The sequence below is a fragment of the Hypanus sabinus genome, chromosome 29 (genome assembly GCF_030144855.1).
Source record: "Hypanus sabinus isolate sHypSab1 chromosome 29, sHypSab1.hap1, whole genome shotgun sequence".
NCBI lineage: Eukaryota > Metazoa > Chordata > Chondrichthyes > Myliobatiformes > Dasyatidae > Hypanus > Hypanus sabinus.
The window spans coordinates 14141770-14164144 of NC_082734.1; the positions used below are offsets into that span (position 1 = coordinate 14141770).

Sequence of the window (22375 nt, forward strand, 5' to 3'; positions counted from 1 at the left end):
TTATCAGGAGTTGAAGCAGTTCTGAATCCCTCTCTAGATGTATAAATAAAAATTTCAATGAATAAATTCTATTTGTTTTGTCTTCCACACTTTGCTGTAAGGCAAGTCACACACTCCATTCCATCTATAGAGTATTATCTGTAGATTGTCATACATCTTTTATTCAATTAAATCACCTCTGGATGCCAGTCCAGGTCAGATTATGGGTTTTTTTGTCTACCATCCTTTCTCTGATGCTTTACACGCTTATTCTGTAAGTGCTGTTGAAACTTGATCTCTCGTTTCCCCAAAGATGTTCCTGGCCCATTGAGCACTTACAGTATTTCCTCTTTTTATTTCAGATTTCTGGCATCTGCAGGCGTTTGCTTTTGTACCAATTATCTGAAGCTTGAATAATTATAATAATGAACTAAGTATATTCCATAGCTTTGGATTCAAATAAAGAGAAACAAATTTATTGGAAAGTGAAATATAAAATTTTTTAACAGGAATGTTCCTACATCATTTACCAACACTGTCTGGGGATTAAGCCCCACATCGATAAAATACACATTTTGTAAACCTGCCCCCTTAATGGACTAGGCTGATCCAATGGACTTACAGTTAAACCTGCATTATATGGACACTGTAGGTCTAAATGTGAGCTCTCTCCTTTGTACTTGACCCCAAAACACTTCAATCTCATTGTCCTAGTCTAGAGCACAGAACTGTGGGAGGTTAGGGCGAGGAAGGCGACATTTGGTGTGGTGGAGGTGAGTTTTTCTTGAGAGAACACGAGCCCTATTCTTACTTACGTTATCACTCAGGACTGCTCTCCAAAATTTGTTGACCAGGAGGGTACAGAAGATTCATAAAATTGAGTTAGTGACCTCTGCCACAAGCCACCTTTATAGCTGAGGGTGACAGATACCTCTATACCTCACCTCATAACCACTCCTCCATCTGCATCAACCCCAATATATCATCTAGTCCCATGATTTGTGGCAACCTTCAATGGTAGATGTACAGTAGAGTATGAGGCTTTAGGAAAGGGAGGACTTGGGCAACTGGCAAGCTCAGCAGAATTAACTAAAGAAGCAAAGAGGAGAGGGGGGCAGAATTACTTTAAACAATATTATAAACTGAAACATACTGCCCAGAAACCAGGTTGAAGAGCAAGTTTGAAAGGAAGGAACGTATACCTGAAAAGTAAACTACAAGCAGGCGTGGCATTATTGAAGCTGCTCTCCAAATCACTTGGTGGCCAACTGGCCTCTTTTGAGCTGCACAGTTCCATAACTTTGATTTCTGTCTTTGTTCTACAGCAGATCTTGGTTTTAGCTCCCGGGGCCAATTGATAGAGCATCTTCTCGAGTGCTGTTTTGGATGCCACGACGAGTTTTGGTTTTGTTCAGGGGTGTGAGTTTTCCTACGGAGTGTATAATGGGGTTTGCATTTAGTTCAGAAGCAATGATGGGCTTTGGTCAGGAAATGGGGGTTTGTGGGTGGGTGAAGCTCTAACAGGAATGGGATCTGGGGGTGCTGGAGTCAGCTAAAGGGGTCCTATTTCTGAAGGAGTTTTTCCAGCTCTGACCAAAGGCCACATCCCAGCCACGTTCACAGCACAATGGTAATTTAGTATGAAAGTGACCATTTAAGCAGGTTTCTCTGCAAGTACAAATACATTAATAACACTTCTAACATTATCCATTGCATGCAGTACTATTACAAGTCCCTGTTCATATTAGTTTCCATTATAATCTTCAATTATATCTCAAAAAAAAAATCAGGATTACTAATCCACATCAATGATGAATTTTACATTTACATATTCACCAAACTAGCCTCTGCATCAACATAGGCCTATAATATATCACTACGTTTACTCTCTTTATTCTGGGAGGGGCTGACCAGCTGTTCACATGCTCTTGTAGCAAGTTAAAAAGGACGATAAAATAAAACATTTTTCAGACTGTCAACATCCTGTAGACTCGGCACAGTGATGGACAGCCCAAGCATTATCATAGCAAGGAACTTTATATGTATAATTATATATTTTTTATATATATATGTATATATATATAAAAACAAGTAAATATGATCTTTGTGATAAGCAGATAAAAGGCTGCAATGAGTATTCAGAGATTCTAAACAAGAGAGGGAAAGAAAGGATCCCTCATCTTGACCTGTCTTTTTTCCATTAACCTTCAGTGTTCCCCTCCACTCCTGTGCTAATTGGCTGACTGGTCAGTGATAAGCCCAAGCTTGTTCTTAGCTCTCATCAGGCTTCCTCGACCCAGCCTTGGTCGTCCCTAAAGTATGATGAAGGAAGTGGCTGGAGTGCTGATTAACCTGCAGTATGGCTGGGTTACGTCTCCTTGGGTAACCTGCAGTATGGCTGGGTTACGTCTCCTTGGTCAATGCTTCAGCTCCCTCTCGATAAAATTACAGATTTTTGACCCCCTTCCACATCTCCAGTCAAGACCCTTTGACACCCCCTATCTTTTAAGCTGCACGTTGTCATGGAACTGCACCCCCTGCACGTGTCACCCGGACCTCCAAATACGTTGCCGGTCTGTAGATGACCGATATCAGGTGAGCACTGTCAGAGCCACCCAATTATGGACTTCGGACAAGAGGTGGGATCGAAGACTGCCATACCATAAACCCTCTTCATCATACCTTCAGAAATGAGTATTTCAGAATGCAGGTCAAACACAATTTTATTATCCCAGAGTGCCCACCGCTCTGTACAGACTGTGGAGCTCTCCATATGGTCTTGCCCTCTCCCCACAGCCATTTAAACAAACTATTTTAAATCCTTATCTAGTAGCAATTTAAAAACAATCGTGTATTTTCATAATACAGTTAATAACTTTAAAACTCTCTACGGAAAGGTGTTTCCTTAATCTCACCTTTAGTAATTCATAATTTGAATTATTATTCAGCCAGTTTTCCCCACCACAATTTATATAATTTCATAACTACAATTATGCCAATCTGATTATCTTTATTCTAATGCAAACAATTCCATTTTCTCCAGACTGAATGACTAATGCTTCGTCGATAATGCCAGATCAAATTAGCATACTCTGGATTCTGTACTAAACCAACCTGAATTATTAGGTTTTATTTTGGTCTAAAATAAACGAGATGTTCGTTTACAATGACTGTCTTTTAAATCTGTAACTGTTTCCCATTCGTCAGAGTTATTCTGGTGCATAAGGCCTACGCCAGGCTTTTGGAGCCAGAGGGGACTGCAAGGTGGTGGAATCTGGAGCAACGCTAAAACTGCTGGAGGAATTCAGTGGGCCAGGCAGCATCTAAGGAGGAAAATGGACAGTCGGCATTTGGGATTGACTCAGATGAAGGGCCTCAACCTGTCCAGAAGAAGCGGCTTGATCTGAAACACCATTCCACCCCTCTCCCCACCCCCCATAGATGCTGCCAAACCCACTGAGTTCCTCCAGGTTTTTGCAGTCCTGCAGCCTTCTGCCAGCTGATCCTGACGTCAAGGAGTCCAGCGTGACAAAATGACATGGGGAGATTCAGGACTACTGCAGAATCCAGGAGCACGTTGTGAATTAGCAAACCCATCTGAAGCAGCCTTCTTAGCCTTCTCATAACTCTTGCATTTGATCCTGAAGGCTGTCAACAGCATTACAGCTAAGGGCTGGCCTTGATAACCAATTCTTGGCTGAATGCACTTTCCACCTTTCTCATTTTGTTTATTTTTTCTTTTGATTACCAAATATTTCTGATTTATTTTGTTCATGCCTTACACTCTGATTGTCAGCCAATGCAAAGCAGGACAAGTTTAATGGAAAAAAGATTAGTCACATCTCCATGATTTTAAGTACAATTCCCGACAATCAGCTAATGCCATTGATATTATAATATTTATAACATTTGAAATGTGCATCTGTAGTAAAGTCTTATTTCATAATTTCCTAAATTCACACCTTACTTAGATTCCTAAAGTAAAAAATGGTTGCAGAAAACAAAATTAACTGAACCAGGTTATCTGTTAACTGTGGCCTTGTGCCAAACTTACTTATCAAATCTTATTTAACAGTTGATTATCAGGTATATAAATGACAAAAATCACTCCCCTTTCCTTTAATAATAATTTGCAGTCTCTTGGCTCGGGTGATAATCTGATTAATGTGTGCACTGTCTCCTGTACACCAAGACCCACCGTGTTTCCTCAAACTTCTATGTTTGATTCTGTAACAAGTTCAGCTTTGCCTTAAAATCTTAAGATTTTTATATTGTGAGCTAGGTAGCTAAATTCCACTTCTGTTTTATGTAGAGGTCTTGTATCCTTCAGTTGCTTCTGCCCTTGGGATTACCAATTCTGAATGGTCATACTCTTCGAGGTGGAACCACGTAGTTTCTTAGTAAATGCCCTGTCCAACACTCCTGCTAAACACATCCAACCTTCCTAAACCAATAGGAAAGTAATACGACTTAATACCTGACTAGATGATTCTTAGCCATCTAAGCACAAGCACATCTAATATTTTTCAAACTATATAGAAAAGTTTACTAGAAACAGTAAAATTGGTAAAAGAGGTGTGATTGGTAACCACCAAACTTCCTAAAAAAAACCACTTACACCTATTCACCTTCTCACCATAACTTTGCAAATGCTAACCTACTGATGACACCAAGCTTAAGATGTAAAATAAAAAGGGTTTTTTTTTGTTTGAAATTGCACTCTGATTTTTCTGCAAGTCCTGGAGAGTAATTCCTGGACCCGAGGGCGACTGTACTGAGAAAGAAACCCATGAATTTCCACTTTCAAACAGAGTGTGCAGTCCAGCCAACTGATTCCATCCCTGAAACATCTTTGGTAGACTCCGCAAACAATGAACTCCAACATGATCTGAACAAAATCACATGATCTGATACTTTTAAATTATGAAGCACATCTAAACCATGTTTTGTGAAGACTAGTCCCCGTATGAACAGGGTAAGAAGTAATTTGCAGCAGAAGAAAGCCCTCGTACTCAAAACAGAGCTCAAGGCAGCTGGTTATTTTGGCCCATCAACCAAATCACTAACTCGGAAAATTCCCTTTCTTAACTATCCGAAGTGAAAAATCATAAAGGAACCTCAGTTCTTTCACTTCCCAACCCCTTAAGTATATGAAGGAAGGTGATTTTGGGCAAAATCCACAAATTCCTATACTTGAAACTTCCTTTTGGCTTGTGCTAAACTGCAAAGTAGAGCTTCAACTCAACTCAACCAAGTGATCCAGATATGCAGGCTGCTCTCAGCCATACCTGGCACTGAAAGGCAACAGATGGTCCAACAGCATTTTTCATTGGGGGTACAGGCTGGGGTATTTTTGAAAAGCATTAGAGGCAGCAGTGCATGTGTAGACATAGTTAGGAAAAGGAACAGATCTGAAGGGCTGTTCTGATTTAGTTGGACTTAGGGATGATAGTTTTTTATCCAAAGTTCACACTCGGCCTCCTTAAAATTTCAGCCTACTTCAGTAACTGTCCCTGCCTCAAAAGCACCCCCTCCCACCCTCTCTCTTTTTGACTCTGGCTTTTGCCTGTCCCACCCAGCTCAGGCTCTAGAGCAGAGCAAAGCCAGTGACCATGTTCAACGTGTCCACTTGTCAGCTACATGGACCCATCTATGGCAGCATAAGATCACGTTGACATTTATGTCTCATTCCTCGCACTCAAAATGTCACACAGTTGTGTAAACTTAAGATGCTAACACAGAGATACTCCAATAACATGGAGTAGAGCGAGCAACACAATGCCAGAGATGGGACATGCACTGAGTACAAACACGACTTAAGTTTCATATTGGCTACACTTGATCATTGTGTCAGACAGTCTGTACCACGGCTTGGCACTCAAACAATTACATTTGAGAAAAGGTCTTCAGAACTATAAAGAAATACTATAGGGCAGATGTGGAAAAAACATTCCACTGTGGAAAGTCCAAGCAAAGGGGGCATAATTAAAGTCAATACAGAAAACTTTTTTTTGAGTGTTAAGAATGTGGAACTTTGACGACCATAAGTTGCGACTGAAAGGAAAACTAGGAAAGTTCATAGGGAGCTAGAAATGGAAGATGTGCTGATGGAGCTCAGGTGAGGCAGGATAAGAGCAAAAAACACTGGCAGGCAGCAGCTGGTCTCAATGGCCAGCTCACAAAATGAAGATCAGCGCAATAGCAATTCCACACTCTACCTCTCCAGCTCGGGTACTAAGAGAAAAAAAACGAGTAACCAATTATGTCCACACTTTCCTCCAAGTCAAATAACAGCTAATTTAGACCAAGTTACTTTTTCGTCATTACTTTGTCACGTTGCTGTCACTTCCTACTCAATGTTGTTATGAGAACACTACCACAAAAACTTGGAGCAAAAAGCTGACCATGTCCTATGAACAGTGGGGAAAGGAAGTGCTTATCAAAGTAAAGAGTTAAGTAACTGACTGAACACAATGGAAGGAAGATCATTCAGCTCAGCTCTTTATAACGAGTTTGACCCGTGCACAAACTGCTGACAGGGTGGCGGACCCAGTCGCTGATGAACGGGGGAGTTCAACTACAGTAGTTAACTGCTGAATGTGTAAAACTGAGCAGGGAGCAGATTTTCCAGCGAGACACAATGTGGACAAATTAGACAGATATTAGAAAGAGAAACCAAATACAGGTGAGGAGGAAAATGATGAGATTTGCACTTAAGTGAGTGGGTTTAGATTTCACAGATCTATTTGTTAATAACAAACCGATTAAAATTAAGAGAAAGTTCCTTTGGGGGAAAAGGGATTTATGAAGTACAACATTCTCTTCCCAAATATATTTGGATGACAAGGTCATTTAAACACAAACTAAGCAGTACAGCATCTTGAGGAGTTCTGTATGGACCACAGCTCAGTAGACTAACGCTGTCTTGGTGCTCTTTTGTTACAACTGGTGTAGACCCAAGGTAGGGAGCAGGGAGTTGGGTTAGCTGACCTCAGGCTTATAATACAACATCTACCCTCAGTGTCACAGTGGGGGCAGGAAACCAATTCAGTCAGGGTTTTACCTTCGATAATTACTCGGTGATACTTTAGGTAGTCCAGCTGATGCGAACCTCAGACAGCGGGGCTGATTTGAAAGCTAACACCCCACTCGCCCCGCCAGCTGGATTCACAACATAATAGTGACCAAATGGGTCAGCTTATGGAGAATGTAAATCGCTGCAGGACTTCAGGGGTAAAGGAAGAAAATGGAATATTAGTGCTGGGCACTGGCTGGTTTAAGCCACTCCTTTAAAACCGGTTCGGATAGGCCTGAGTGCATGTGAACTGTAATCAGGCTGACTTATCAGTAGCCTTTTTAGCAGATGACAACAGACACTACATATTCTTTCTAAAATAGCTTTGCTGACCTTAGACAAGCACACACACAAAAACTCAAAAATATATTAAGTGTGACATTACTCATACTGGTAATAATACATGGGCATTGTGATGCCTTCTCTATAATCTTTGGCATTTTCCCCCTCATATTTACCTTCCCAAAACACTACAACCTCACTAGGGTACGGTGCCCACTGGTAATATGTCCATTTCTTAATATTGTCACTTTTTTTTACACCTAAAGGTTTTTTTCGGTCAACTATCAGAGGTAAAAAAGAACCCTGGCCAAATTCCAATACTAACTCTGTTGAAGGCAATTGGGTTCTTTTGAGCAATCAGCTAACGCGGTGAAGAGTGTGGATTGAACCTGGGTGCTTATGCCCCAAGTTCTGTCGGGGAAACTCACTGGGCTATCTCTTACCCAGCACTATGCTGTAGCAGGGGTTCTTAAACCTGTCAAAGTACAGATGTTTAGCCCACTGACCTCACACCTCCCGCACCCACCCAAACCCCAGCTCAATCATACCTCTCTGCAGCAGTTGTGAGCACTACCTTCTGCTTACAGGTGCTCCCATCCTGTAACAACTGCATTTAAGACAGGAGTAAAAATGCAGTAAGTGAGGCAACAAGGGTCACCTCAGTGTAATGAAGTCACAATTCATGACTATCCATTATGTTACCAAAATCAATTTTTGTTAAATTTAAAGGTTTCAGTAATAATTAAACTGAACCGGTTTTATCCATTAATTTAAATCTTTCATCAAAAAACTGTATTTGCCAAAGTCGTTGTCGTCCGGCGTGAGCAACATGTCCTTCTTGGCTTTGGCGAGTTTCATTCTCAGGATCTCCTGGCGCTCCAGCCACTCGTTCAGCTCCGCCTGGCTGTGGGCAAACCGGCAGTCATCACCATCGGGGCAGCATTTCTTCTTTTGTCTGGGGGAAGGAGAAGAGTGGAAGAGTCATACGGACAGGATGCCGCTCAGCCCCTCTAGCCCCTCCACTTTTCCCAGTGCATTAGTAAGAAAAGCATTCCAGGCAACTAGTCTGCAGTCGTGTCCGTGCTCCACAGAAATTCCCCTACATCTCTCGTCTTCACATTATCGATGTCTCCTTCACTTTTCTCCCTCCCATATCTACCCAGCTTCCATTTAAATTCTCCACTGACTCCATTTATACACATAGGTTTTAAAGTCATAGGAAAGTACAGCTCAGAAACAGGCCCTTCGGCCCATCTGGTCTGTGCCGAACCATTTAAATAGCCTGCTCTGCACTGGGACTATCACCCTCCCTACTCCTACCATCCATCTACCTATCCAAACTAATCTTAAACATTGAAATCGAGCTTGCGTGCACCACTTGTGCTGGCAGCTCGCTCCACGCTCTCACAGCCCTCTGAGTGAATAAGTTTTCCCTCATGTTGCCCTTAAATTTTTCACTTTTCACCCTTAGCTATGATGTCTAGTTGCAGACTCACCCAACCTCAGCGGAAAGCCTCCTTGCATTTACCCCGTCTACACCCCCTCATAATTTTGTATGCCTCTATCAAATCTCCTCTTAGTCTTCTACATTCCAAGGCATAAAATCTTAACCTGTTCAATCTTTCCTCCTGGCCCCCTCCTCACACCTTCCCCTTATCCTGATTTCTTCCCTGTTCCACTCTAGTCCCAGAATGTCATATCCTTCACACCCAACGAAACAGAAGTTAAAGAGATTAACCCCATTTGTCGCGTGTACGTTGAAACAACAAAACATATACGGTGAAGTGCATCGTTTGTGTCATCGACTGCTCCCGTGAGTGTTGTCACTTTTCTGGCGCCAATGTAGCATATCCATAACTCACACATCCTAATCCTAACCGTACGCCTTTGGAATGTGAGGTGAAACCCGTGTAATTGGGTGACCATTGAATGCTATTCATTATCGTCAAAAAGTGTACTCGGGCATTCATCCAGGTAATGCTAGAATAGGTGCCTGTGCCTTTAAGTGGAGATGGTGACATCATTACACACGCATGAGATAGCGGGGAGACTATTTTGCTCTCTGCTGCAGGAGCTGGTGGGGCGTTGGAATCGAGTTCCCCCAGAGGTACTGGGCTTGGTGAGGAAAGTTTTTCACAAGTAAAGGTCTCGACGCTGGATAGCGTGGCTTGCAAAGTTCCTCACCGGCCAAGTAGAATTGCCACTACCATATTAGTACAGAATTAGCTTTGTGCGGTTTTCTTTGTATTTTTATACTGCATACGCAATTGGTCGAGGCACAAGTGTGTGGATCGAAGGTTAAACGGAGATTGTAACGGCAGGTCCTAATTGTAAAGTCGTTCATTTTGTTTTAAGACCCTCTTCTGGCACTTAAACATATAAAACAGATAATGGAATTAAAACCCAAAAAAGTAGTTGTCCTGAGTGTGTACTTTTCCCCAGACCCCAACATCCACATAGTCATGGGGAGAACGTACAAACTCCTTACAGACAGCGGTGGAAAATGAACCCCGACCGGTGATCAGTGGTGCTATAAAGCATTTGGCTAACCACTGTGCTATGTTCTTCAGTCTCGATTGTAACAAAACATTATTGAATTTATGTATAACGAAGTGGATTAAATATAAATGTAGGGAGGTTATGCTACAATTATATAGGATATTAGTAAGACCGCATACATTGAACTGTGTACAGCAGTGGTCTCCATAGTTAAGAAAGAACATCCAGAGCTTTACCAGATTAATACCTACAGTGGCAACTCATTATCTTGAAGGATATTTTGCAGAGTTGAATTGTCCACACTAGTAAATAATTTTTAAAAATCTATTTGTTTCAGGAATGTACAGCAAGGATTGAAAGTGAGAGGTTGTAAACTCCACTCAGAGAGCTGATCACGGTTCCAGCGACCCAATTCAATCCCAACCTTGCCTGCTGACTTTGTTGAGTTTAAATTCCTGTTGGAGTTTACAGTCCCAGTATCGAAGTGGGTTTCAGCTGGGTCCCTTTGTTTCCCTATCCCCGCAAAAGAGTATTGGTTAGTACTGTAAATTGCTGGTGTACGTTAGTGGCAAAATCCAGGGGCAGTTGATGGGAAAGTGAAGAAAATAAGTTAAAGGGAAATTATTGGAGGAATGGGTTTGCTCTGTGAATTGGTATCAGATGGCTCCGCCCATGTGTTAGGGAAATGTACTGACCTTCTAAGAAAATACAGCTCATCAGGATCCGTTCAGCACTTACTTCACTCCATTTCATTATAAAAAGTAACATTTAGCTCAGTGAGAAGACATAGGCAGTATGTGTGAGGATTTTCACTTACAGAGAGACTTGGTTAGTGGAGAATGGAGCAATAAGCTTCAGATCTGGGTCCAAGCTAAGCTGCAGACCCGGAATGAGATGGTCCATCAATCCCGGAGTTGAGGCAAATATCTCAAGTCCTGGAGTGAATGAGAGGGCAGCAGATCAAACTGAGCATCAGTTTTCAATCAGAAGAGCCAAGTTTGGGTGAGAGAGGGGTCTGATCCAGATCTGGAGTCTGAGAGAAAATAGGCCTTGTCTACTTGTCCTTCTCAATATTAACCAGAGGTAACAGGCCATTCAACCTTCGAGCCTGTTCAACAAGACTGTGACTGATGTCCCACACTATTAGGTCATTATCCCACCCAATCCCCATCACCCTTGATTCCCTGGTCTCCCTCTATTTATACCTATTTTCAAACCTGTCCTTCCCATCCCTCTCATCCCCTCCCTCAGGGATCCCTGACGATTATAAAGCAGCACAAGTCAGCGGAGAGCCTGTTACCTTTAGTCCTTAGTTCACTCACAAGACATGGAAGCAGCTTCCTTCACTTCTATGACTTGTGATTGAAGCAAGCTATGAAGATGAAGAGGAACTCAATGCCAGGACAGGCACGCACGTTGGCCAATGAGTTCCCTGAAGGAGTACAACAGTAAACTTAGTGGCACAGGTCAGAAGCGTGATGGGTCTTCACCGGGTCTAAATCTCGGAATTCTGTGTGAAGTCACCTTAACCAGAAGGGCAGCAGATCAGAGTGGCAGATCACCACCACCTTCTCAAGGACAACTAGGAACGGACAATAAATGATTGTCCTATTTTCTCTCAGACCCCAGATCTGGATCAGACCCCTCTCTCACCCGAACTTGGCTCTTCTGATTGAAAACTGATACTCAGTTTGATCTACTGCCCTCTCATTCACTCCAGGACTTGAGATATTTGCCTCAACTCTGGGATTGATGGACCATCTCATTCCGGGTCTGCAGCTTAGCTTGGACCCAGATCTGATCTGGTGTTGACTCACACAGTGTCATGCCTCTAGTTCTTCTCGGTGTGTTAAGTCACCAGCACCCCAGACGAGGGGCAGTCAGAGCCCATTGGGAGCCATTCTTGGATCTCAAAAATGAATAAATACGTTCAAAAGCTGTTACTGGTAACAATGAGTCAGAAATCACCTGGTTGCAGTTAACCCTTTTAGGGAAGATTTGCCAAATTTATCTAGTCTGGATCATATGTCACCTGAGAGCCAGGGAGATGTAGCTGAGCTTTAACTGTTCTTAAAACAGCTGAGCAACACACTGAGTTGGTGAAAATTCCCACTGCAACTTTAACCACAAGAATTTATGTGGATAGTCCTCAGTATTTCAAGGGCAGGGGTGGATGGTGAATAAGCACCAGCCTTATCAAGGTCACCCTTATCCCAGGAGAGAATATAACGACATTTCCTCCCTTTGCAAGGGGATGGCCCTGTGAGCATGTGTAAGAACAACATGATTACATCAATAAGCAAATAATGACTGAGGACTTATTTTAAACAGCTAACGCCGACTATGCAGCTGTTGATTTGTGAACTCTTCCTCCGCGTCTCACCTCTCACACAGTTTGAACTCTCCCATAGGGAAGCGGTGCTGCCAGCAGTTATGATCATCCTCAGAGTTGAACACTTTATCCTTGTGCTTCTCCGACGTGATGTGCTTCTCCCATTGCTTCTCGCTGTTGCTGTTTTTCCCACAGAGCCAGCAGTGGTAGCCGATCTGTCCGAATGCAACGACACACCAGGTCAGAGGAGAAGAGGATAAAGCGGACTGACCGCACACACCCGAGCCAGGATTGCTTTGGTGGCAACACTCCCACGCAAAAACTGGCTTGTACCTTTCCTACCACCTGAAGTGCAGCTTGCACTTTCTTCTTCTGAATCATTCTCCTTTCCCTCCTGTTCAATTCCAGTAGTAGAGACCACGTCACTTTAAAATTCTCTTTCCAATTCCTCTACTTTCTTTCACCCTTCCTCACTTTCCAAAGGCCACCTCTCTTCCATGCCCTCGGCAACTTTCCTTGCAACCACCTGTTGCCCAATGTCAATTTTTGGAAGGAAGTTGGGCATTTCACCTTGCTTAAGACGATGTTACAATTGACGCTACTGGTTGAGGGCGAAGGTTAAAGTTAAGACTCTCCTATGGAGGAGCAGGAAGAGGAAAACGACAGCAATAAAATCGGCATGAACTACCACTGGTACACTTGGTAACTGCAGCCACAGTTTATAAATTGTCCCACAATCTGTGGAGCTGGTTAAGTTTAGGGGGCGAATGAGAGTGCTGCTCCAAGCTTTGGTTAAAAGAAGGAAGGAAAATCAATTAAGTTCCCAGGTTCTGGTCAGCATCTGCCGTGGGTAGAATACTGGGCAATTCAGACTGTGTGTGCAATCTCCCAAAACCTGTCGCCTTGCTGAATAAATCCACATGTGAAGCATTGTTATGGTGAACTCCAACAAAGGAAGCTGCGGGAAAGGCAGGCAAGAGAAACGAAAGTGGTAAAGAGTGGTAATTGTTGAGATGCTTAGCACTTGCTGTCAGTGAATCACATGTGGAGGTGAAGACAGAGAAATGGAAAAACCAAACAGGATGAGTTACAGAAAAGCCAGTCATAGAGAAGCACAGCACAGAAACAAGCCCTTCAGCCCATTTAGCCCATGCTGAAACCATTTAAACTGCCTATTGCCATCGATCTGCACCGGAACCATAGCCCTCCATACCCCTACTATCCATGTACATATCCAAACTTCTCTTAAACATTGAAACCAAGCTCATTTTACACTCTCATGACCCTCTGAGTGAATAAGTCTCCCCTCATGTTCCCCTAAAACCTTTCCCCTTTCACCGTTAACCCGTGAGCTCTGGTTGTAGTCCCAGCTGACCTCAGTGGAAATTGGCCTGAAGTACTTTGCTCTGATGCTGGCAAATTTTTGTTGGACTGTGACAGATCAGAGCATGAAGCTTTTAATTTCAAAGTAATTAAGACATTATATTATCGTGGTCCTGCAGCTACTGATTCACTAACAATCATCTCCCTGCTATTTACAACAAAACTTCAGCTCTGCCCATTTTGCTGGAAGCTTCTTTTCTGGAAGTCTAAATCACCAATGTAGACTTTACCAGAACTGGCACATTGAATTTATCATCCCTCTTTCAGGATGGATCACACTGAGCTGGGCCCTCTTCACCAATATTTTTCATGATTGCCGGACCATCTCAGAGGCACATTAACCCCAGTTTATTCTTATGAAATGCCCTGGTTCACATCTTTACTGCTACGCTGTAGGTATTTCATTTAGCAGTTCAGTAAGGGCAGTCCGTTCCACTTTCTGCCTGTTTGGGCTATTGTTGAAGATAAGGAATGCGTGCTATCCAATTAGGGGGAGGCTTTCTTGGTGAGGGACTCTAAGGTTGGTCTCAGGTTTCTTTCTGTTTGGCGGGAGGTGAAGAGACAAGACGCTGGGGAGAACTGGTCGTAGGTTACGACCTGGTGGGAGACCTGTTTGTTCGAGGTGGATTGCGAGCGACGTTCGGAAGGTGGTGCGGGAGTTTGCGCCGACCGAGGGCCCAGCGCGTGAGTGACAGACAAGTTCAAGGTGAGCTCCAACTTGTGCACGTTTGACTGTTCAATTATAATGGGCCCCTGTTTGTTTTTCTCTTATCTTTGCTAACCCCTTAAATAAGTAAGATTCATATGTTATGTCGTATGCAGCGTGCTGTCTGTTATTCCTTAGCGCTGAGTTGTAACGGGGCAGCAAATTACACAGCATCCACACAAACCGGGGTTTCGGGTGAGAGAGCCGTCTCAATCTCACAGGTTTGGCGGGACAGGAGTGTGGCTTCCCTAGATTTATGCAGCCAAGGAAACCAGCGGGGTTTCACTAACTACAAACCATCACCTTAAATTCTTTTATCTTTATTCCCAACTAATAAACACTTAGTTACTAATGTCAGATCATCTATCTCTTCCCCTTCCTCAACATAGTGAACCTCTGGCCACGCTGTGTGAACACCTTAGCACTAATCATTTGGACGGAGATTAGAATTCGTCTTCCTGGGAAGGATGTCATCCGTAAGATTAAAGAGCTGCAATTACATATTTCCAATCCCTACCACAATGTGCGTTGTCACAAAGGCTCAGTGCATAAATAAATGGGAATTTATAGTGAGAAACTGGAGCAGGAAACAGGATTAAGGAAAGGTTAAGCCACCTCAATGGATAATTATAGAGCTGTTAAACTGCCAACAGTTTGGAGATCAAAGATTTATTTAAATCTTCTTAGAAATTATGTTTGCTGGCGACTTTGTAGGACTCGTTTTTTTTTGTAGGGGTACGATGAAAGCAAATAAAATGCAAAGTTAGCAGTAGTTTCAAAAAAACCAGACTAGTAATTAGAATTCACTTATCCACGATTTATGATATACGTAAGTTGCTGGGGTCTGAGGAAGGAAAGAATTCCCTAGAACTGTTACGAAAATTAAATTAGATGCAGGTACATAGTGAAGCATGCAAGAATTCGTTCAATTTGTTGCAGAACCAGAAAGGCACAGGAAGGTGGAAAGAGAAGTGAACTCTGATATTACAGCAAGCTGCATAAACTTTGTTTTAAAAATCATGAGCAAGAGTCAATCTGTTTTGCTCCTTTCCATGCCTCGTGGCACATTAGGCGGCATTTTTTTACAAAGCTGAATTGCCAGTTCAACACTCAACCCAACACAGATGGAAAGGAGCCAGGCGGATTCGAACTCTGGACCCTTTGCCTCAAAGCCTGGTGCTGGCGCCACTACACCACCAGCCGGCTGTAACTGGTGTATTATAACTGCCGTTAAATATCACACCTTTAACAACTCCATCGATATACTGTACCATTATTTTTTTTAAACCACAAACTATCACTAAATTACTAACTACCAAACATAAATCCAGGCTACTTTCAGAATTTCATTTGTCTCTGAGTCGAGTTTTAGGACATAGAGCACAGTACAACATTGCACAGTAACAAATCTTTCAGCCTATGACATCTACGTTTAATATGAAGCTACATATGCCTGGATGTGGTCTGGCTCCCTCCATTCCCTACTTTCATGGGCCTGCCTAAACATCTCATAAATGTTTCTTTAGTATCCACTTCCACTCCTTCACTTGGCATCATGTTACAGGCACCTCCCATTCTGTCCAACACTCAATAAACCTGTTGCCAGAGCTCTCACCCATGCTTATGGTTCTATAGGAATGCATGTGGCTGAACACATCGACCTACACTGACACCTTGTGGCAGTCCAGAGGAATCAATGCCCTTTCAGAGCAAACATCCTGCAGGCGATTCCTCGAACCAGGTCCACCCAGCCTATCACGCACAAAATGCTGGAGGAACTCAGCAGGCCAGGCCACATCTATGGAAAAGAAGTACAATCGATGTTTCGGGCCAAGACCCTTCATCAGGACAGGAGAAAAAAAATGATGCTGCCTGGCCTGCTGAGTTCCTCCAGCATTTTGCGTGTGTTGCTTGGATTTCCAGCATCTGCAGATTTTCTCTAAAAAGTATGCTAAACCTCCCGGGGTACTACTTGAAGAGGAGAGGAACTCCCACATCGTCCATCATTATCACCAAATTTATCAAATTGCTATTTGTGGGATCTAGGTAGAGATAAACCAGCTGCTTAGTTTACTATTCTCTACCAAAAATTACACTTTAAAAGTATTCAACCACTGTAAAGTGCTTTAAATAATAAAATTATATATCGCAGGAACAGGTCCTTTAGGAGCATCTGAATCATAATGCCTGTCTACACCACCTCTATTTGCCAGTCATCAGCCCTTATCCCTCTACACCAGGGGTTCACACCATGGACCAATACCATTAAGCAAGGGTAGGGAACCCCTACTTAGCGCGTGTCCTGCGTACCTGTCCTAAGTGCAGTTTCAACATTACTGCTGTGTCTGCCCCTACTAGCTCTTCTGGCAGCTTGTTCCAGCTGTCCACCACTCTCTGCATGGAAAATAAAGTTGAAAGTAAAATTTATTATGAGAGCACATACATGTCACCACGTACAACCCTGAGATTCTTTCTCCTGCGGGCATACTCAGCGAACCTATAGAATAGTAACTGTAAACAGGATCAATGTACAACAAACCGTGCAAACGCAAATATAAATAAATAGCAATAAATAACAAGAATGAAGCAACATGAACTGAAGGAGTGTGAAATAACAAGATAAAGAATCCTTAAGCTGAGACCATTGGTTGTGGGAATGCCAGATGTAGAATGAGTGCAGGGACAAACAAAAGGGAAGCAGATTGATGGAGGACAAACAGGAGAGGGAAGGAAAAGATGGCCAAAAGGCAAAAGGAACAGCGAGGAGAGAAACCTAGAATAAACCATTAGAGAGAGCACACTTTTATTAAGTGGGTGATGAATTTTAAGCCCCGTGCTTACCCCTACATCGGCATAATCCGTGGGCATGTGGATCTGCTTCTCACTTTGCTTGGTGGAAAGTTCTGTTGCCCCTCCGGTCATCGTTGGCTTCTGACTCTTCAGCCACATCTCATATACCTGCTGCATGTCATGCACTGCACAAAAGACATGGCAAATGTAAAATCTCGGGATATGTAGAGCAACACTCTCGAGAGTTTCAGCTCCCAAGTTAATGTGCTGAAGGCTTTTATTTTTTGTGTTGGCTGAGGCACAATGTAGAATCTCATCTCCAAGTTTAAAAATTTAGTGAGTTCACATCCAACGTTAGAGACCCTCTAGTGCAATACTGTCACAGCACCTCACTACCTAATGTGCCAGGTTATGGGAAAAAATGAAAACCAAGGTTTCCATTTGTCCTCTCAAAAGCAGATGCAAATGGTCCACTTATCTATGATAGGATATAACTTACATTGGAAGCAGTCCAAAGAAGATTCACCAGGCTAATTACTGGGTTGAGAGGGTGGTCTTATCAAGAGCAAGATAACTTGTGTCCGTATTCCTCAGAGTACAGCAATGAAGAGCAATTTTACTCAAACTTCTAAAGGGGCTTGATTGAAGGAATGTTGAGATGCTAGTGAAAACTGTTTTCACTAACAGGAGATACTCAAACAAGGGGACACAGTTACAAAATAAGGGGGAGGTCATTTCAAATGGAGATGTGTATAAGTTTCTTCTCTCAGAGGATGGTGAATATCTGGGATTCTCTGTCCTTGAGGGTGATGGAGGCCGGATCACTTCTTAAGATGAAGGTAGATAAATTGTCTGAAAGATCAAGGATTTGAGGGTTATGGAGAACGGGAACAGAAGAGTTGAGACGAGCACAGATCACATTGTACCGAGGGGTTCTATATTCTTGTGTTCTTGTTAAGATTTCATTGCACCATTGAAAGAATGGAGGAGTTCTCCCAATTTCCATCCCTCAACCAACTGCACTTAACCAGATTATCTGTTTGTTATGGCATGCTTGTGATGCACAAATTGGTCCCTTTGTTTCCTACAACGTGCATTTAATTTTGCATTTTGGACCAACAAGGTTGTGAAAATCACAAGGATGGGGTAAACCAGAAAGAAGTGATTGCACTGGTGAAAATGCTGAGGAAATTCACCAGGTGTTTGGTTTGGAGGATTTAGCAACTGGGGAAGATTGGATAGACTGCATTTGGCCTCTCTGGAATGACAGGGAGTAAGATGTGATCTGTGAGAGTTGTTCAAGATTGTGAGAGGCATAACTAGATCATCAATTTTTTTTGTATGATGGGGTTATCAACAACAAATGACAGCTTTATGGTGAAATGTAGGCGATTTAAAGGAGGTCTGAAAGGTAAGTTTTTGTTTTCTAAACATAATAGCTTTCCTGTCTCCAAGGGAGTTCGGTGAGTATGAATATGCCTGGATATGACTTTATCATTTGGTGTTTTGTCTTCTTTGTTTCTCACTTGTTTTTTGCCGTTTGCGTGATTTGTTCTGGATTTTTTAAAGCACACTGGGGGTTTGATGTTTTTCCTTAAATAGGTTTCATGGTTTTCTTTGTTTCGTGGCTGTCTGTGGGGAGACGAATCTCAGGGTTGTATACCACGTACATACTTTGATAATAAATGTAATTTGAATCTTTGAACTAATATTTGGAACACACTGTCAAAGGAGAAGGTGGAGTCAGGTGGCTGGGTGGTTTGAAAGGATACTGCTTCTCTTAGAACAGACCCAACAAGTGTGGACAGGGGGAGAAATTGGGAAAAATAAAAGCCACTGAAAAATCAAAGCCACTCACTTTTAGTCTCTTTCATGTAGGTCCAGGCGTCACGCTCTTCGATACTGTGCGCAAATGAGCAGTTTCCAATATACTGGCACTTCTTCCCATTTGCCACATGTGTACACAACTAGAAAGGAAACAGACAGACAACTTGAGGAGTGAATGCTAAGCAAACCCTGTCTCGGGTGAAAGACAGACTTTGGGTACTAGTCTCTCTTGTTGCCTCTGGCACAACTATAAGAGTAGCCAGGTGATCACTAGTCCATTCACCACAAAGCACAGTTGTCAGCGCAGCATCTCCAGTGACCAGGTTCAATCCTGACCTCCAGCACAGTCTGTGTGGAGTTTGCACATCCTTCTAGTGACCACATGGGTTTACTTTGGGTGCACAACTTTCTTCCCACATCCCAAAGTTGGTAACTTAGCCACTGTAAATTACCTCTAGGACAGGGGTTCCCAACCTGGGGTCCATGAACCCCTTAGTTATTGGTAGGGATCCATGGGCATAAAAAAAGGTTGGGAACCCCTGCCCCAGGGTATAGGTGAGTGGTAAGTAGACACTGAGGGGAGTTGATGGGAACGTGAGCAGAATTTTTAAAAAAGGGGAGCAGTGTAGGATTATTGTTAATGGGTGCTCAGCATGGACTTGATGGGCCAAAGGACCTCATTCTGTTCTGTATGACTCTACAAGGAGAAACATTTGAAACTTTCAAACTTTGAAATTTTAAAAATGTATTTAATTATATAATGTGACAAAATGGAACCTGTATAATCCCAGAGTGCTTTGCTATATGCTAAGTGTGTACGTGGCAAGAGGCATATAATGTTCTGATCGTTGTTCATTGCGTGGCTTTGAATACTGCAGCTGCTAAGTGGAGGAACTGACTCCCAGAACAGCTAACAGCCAAAGAATAGCCTGAAAACTTGTATAAAAAAACGACCTTTGTGAGCTGTAAACCAGAAGCCACTGGCTATTCATTGAGGAGTGGAGGTGGCCTTTTTCTTGCAGGTAATAAAATTGCTTCTGAACAGATGCACTCGATGTTTTTTTAAATTCTTTGTTATAAGACCTGGCGAAAATTACCCGGCAAACCTGCTGTGTTACCAGATGTCATGAACGTACATGAATGGGACTATTCATTTCAATGGCATCGGGCTGTATAATTCATACTGTGATCCTTGTGCTTGGGCTCAGCACACAACATTACCACAGAGTCAATGAATCATACAGCATGGAAATCTGCCCCAACTAGCTCGTGCTGACCAGTGGGCACCCTTCTGGATTAATCCCACTACCCAGCCTGATATCCATAACCCTCTATGCCTAAGCAATTCAAGGGCTCACTTAAACACTCGAATGCTATTTTACCCAGCTTCAACTTTCAAGCAGTGTGTTCCAGGTACTCACCATTTTCTGGGTGAAGGAAAGACCCCTTCATATTCCCTCTAAATCTCTTCCCCCTTACACTAAATCCATGACCTCGAGTTTTATCTGCCCATGATATGAGGAAATGTTTTCTGAAGTCTATCCTACCTTCTTCCCATGATTTTATAGACGTCAGTCATGTCTCCTATTACCTCCCCTACTCCAGAGAAATAAGACCTAGCTTCTCCAGAACTCCATTCCAGGCAGCATCCTAGTCAATCTCCTCTGTACTTTCTCCAGTGCCATCACATCCTTCCTATACCCTGGCAACCAGACCTACATGCAATACCCTGGCTGAGGTCTGATCAAGACTTTAGAAAGTTGGGAGCATAACTTCCCCACTTCTGTATCCAGTGACTAATGAATGCCAGTATCCTATATGCCTTCCTTACCATGTTGTCCAGGGTCTGTGAACTTAAAACTCCGAGGTCCCTCTATTCCTCAAAGCCTGCCATTCATGGTGTATGCCCTAGATCCATTACTCCCAAAATGCATCATCTGACTTCTGTCTGGATTAAACTTTATCGGCCATTTTTCAGCCTACTTCACTGACCTACTGCCAACACTTTGCAGCCCAAGGTTACTTTTTGCACTGCCAATAACCCCACCGATCTTTGTCACTTGTAACATTACTGATCATGCCTCCCACATCCAAGTAATTCACATATGTTGTAAAAAGCAAGGGCACCAGCACCAATCCATGTGGGTCACCACTAATCAGAGGCATCCAGTGGAAAAACACCCACCAGCATCTTCTGTCTCCTGTTGTTAAGCAATTTTAGATCCAGTTTGCCAACTTGCCTTGGATTCTATGGGCCTAAACTAGTCTCACGTGTGGAAACTTCTTACTGAAGTCCATGTAAAGGCACTGACTGTCCTGCCTCATCAGTATGCTTTGCTAGCTCTTCAGAGAATTCAGTCAAATATGTCAGACTGATATGTCTTTGACAAAGCCATGTTAGTTGTCTCCGATCCCCCACTGACACTGCCTCAATATGACCCAGTTACATTTTCCAAGATAAGGTCCAGTAATGCTCCTTCCTCATTGGTCTAGCTACACTGGATACATATCAAAAATTCCGCCCCCCTGAGCCTTTAAAACCAAGTTAATAGTTGGGAAATTAAAATCCCCCAGTGTGATAACCCTATTTTTATTGCATCTCTTTGCTATTTGCCTACATATCCATTCATCTGACTTTGAGATGTCTGTAATACACCCCCAGCAAGGAGATGGCGTTCTTTGTTTCTAATCTCTACCCATATGGCCTTGTTTAAGAAGCCTTCTCGGATAACATTCCTCAAGACTGAAGTAATACAATCTTCGACCAACAGTGCAAAACCTTCTCCCCCATCACTACCTTCTATCTTGTCTGAAAATTCTGTACATTGGAATACAATACGTTGTCAGTCCTGCCCATCCTTTAACCATGTCTTAGTGATGGCAACAATATTGTAGGCCCCTGTTTTAATTATAACTCTGACTTCATCAACTTTACTTGTTAAGATCCTTATATTCAAATCAACGTAATTTAGTTTTAAATCACTTGACGTGCACTTCCTCGTTTGCTCTGCTTACTGGACTTAGTAGTTCATTCCCAGGTGACCGTATTTTTAAAAATATTTATGGAATGTGAGTGTCACCAGCTAAGCCAGCATTTATTGACCATCCCTATCACTCCATCTGAACAACTATTCTGAGCCTCTATCCACTGCAACTCAGTTTAAACTTTCCCCAACAACACTAGCAAATCTCCCAGCAAGGATGTCGGTCTCACTCTGGTTACCCTGATGATCCAAGAACCTAAAGCCCATTTACCAGCATTATTCCTTCAGCCACCTTTCATCTGACATATATATCTATTCCGATACTCACCAGTATGTAGCCAAGAAGCAGCCCAGAGATTTGAAGTCCTGCTCTTAAAATGACTGCATAGCTCCCTAGATTAATTTTGTCCCTTTTCCTACCCGTCACAGGCACCTACCTGCAGCTGGCTACCCAAAATTTTCCTCTGTAACTCAGGAATGCCAGCACTTGGTCAGGCAACACCCGTGTGGTTTGTTTA

General features: G+C 42.8%; 1 protein-coding gene across 3 annotated transcripts in view; it reads right to left on the reverse strand.

The window, feature by feature from the left end:
* Window positions 1–433: 433 nt before the first annotated feature.
* zc3h7bb (zinc finger CCCH-type containing 7Bb) overlaps window positions 434–22375 on the reverse strand; it is a 91317-nt gene continuing 69375 nt past the window's right edge. Inside the window, exons 20-25 of one of the 3 annotated variants that reach the window (XR_009508532.1) lie at window positions 18905–19013; window positions 17098–17231; window positions 16567–16650; window positions 12219–12382; window positions 2367–8291; window positions 434–2331 (exon numbers count right to left, since the gene is read on the reverse strand). Coding sequence is in view for 2 of the 3 variants with exons in the window: in XM_059953727.1 (XP_059809710.1) it covers window positions 8102–8291; window positions 12219–12382; window positions 16567–16650; window positions 17098–17231; window positions 18905–19013 (681 nt within the window). In the remaining variant the exon portion in view is untranslated. Of the gene's footprint in view, window positions 8292–12218; window positions 12383–16566; window positions 16651–17097; window positions 17232–18904; window positions 19014–22375 lie in introns of all 3 variants that reach the window. The other 2 variants (XM_059953727.1, XM_059953728.1) reach the window with 2 other exon arrangements.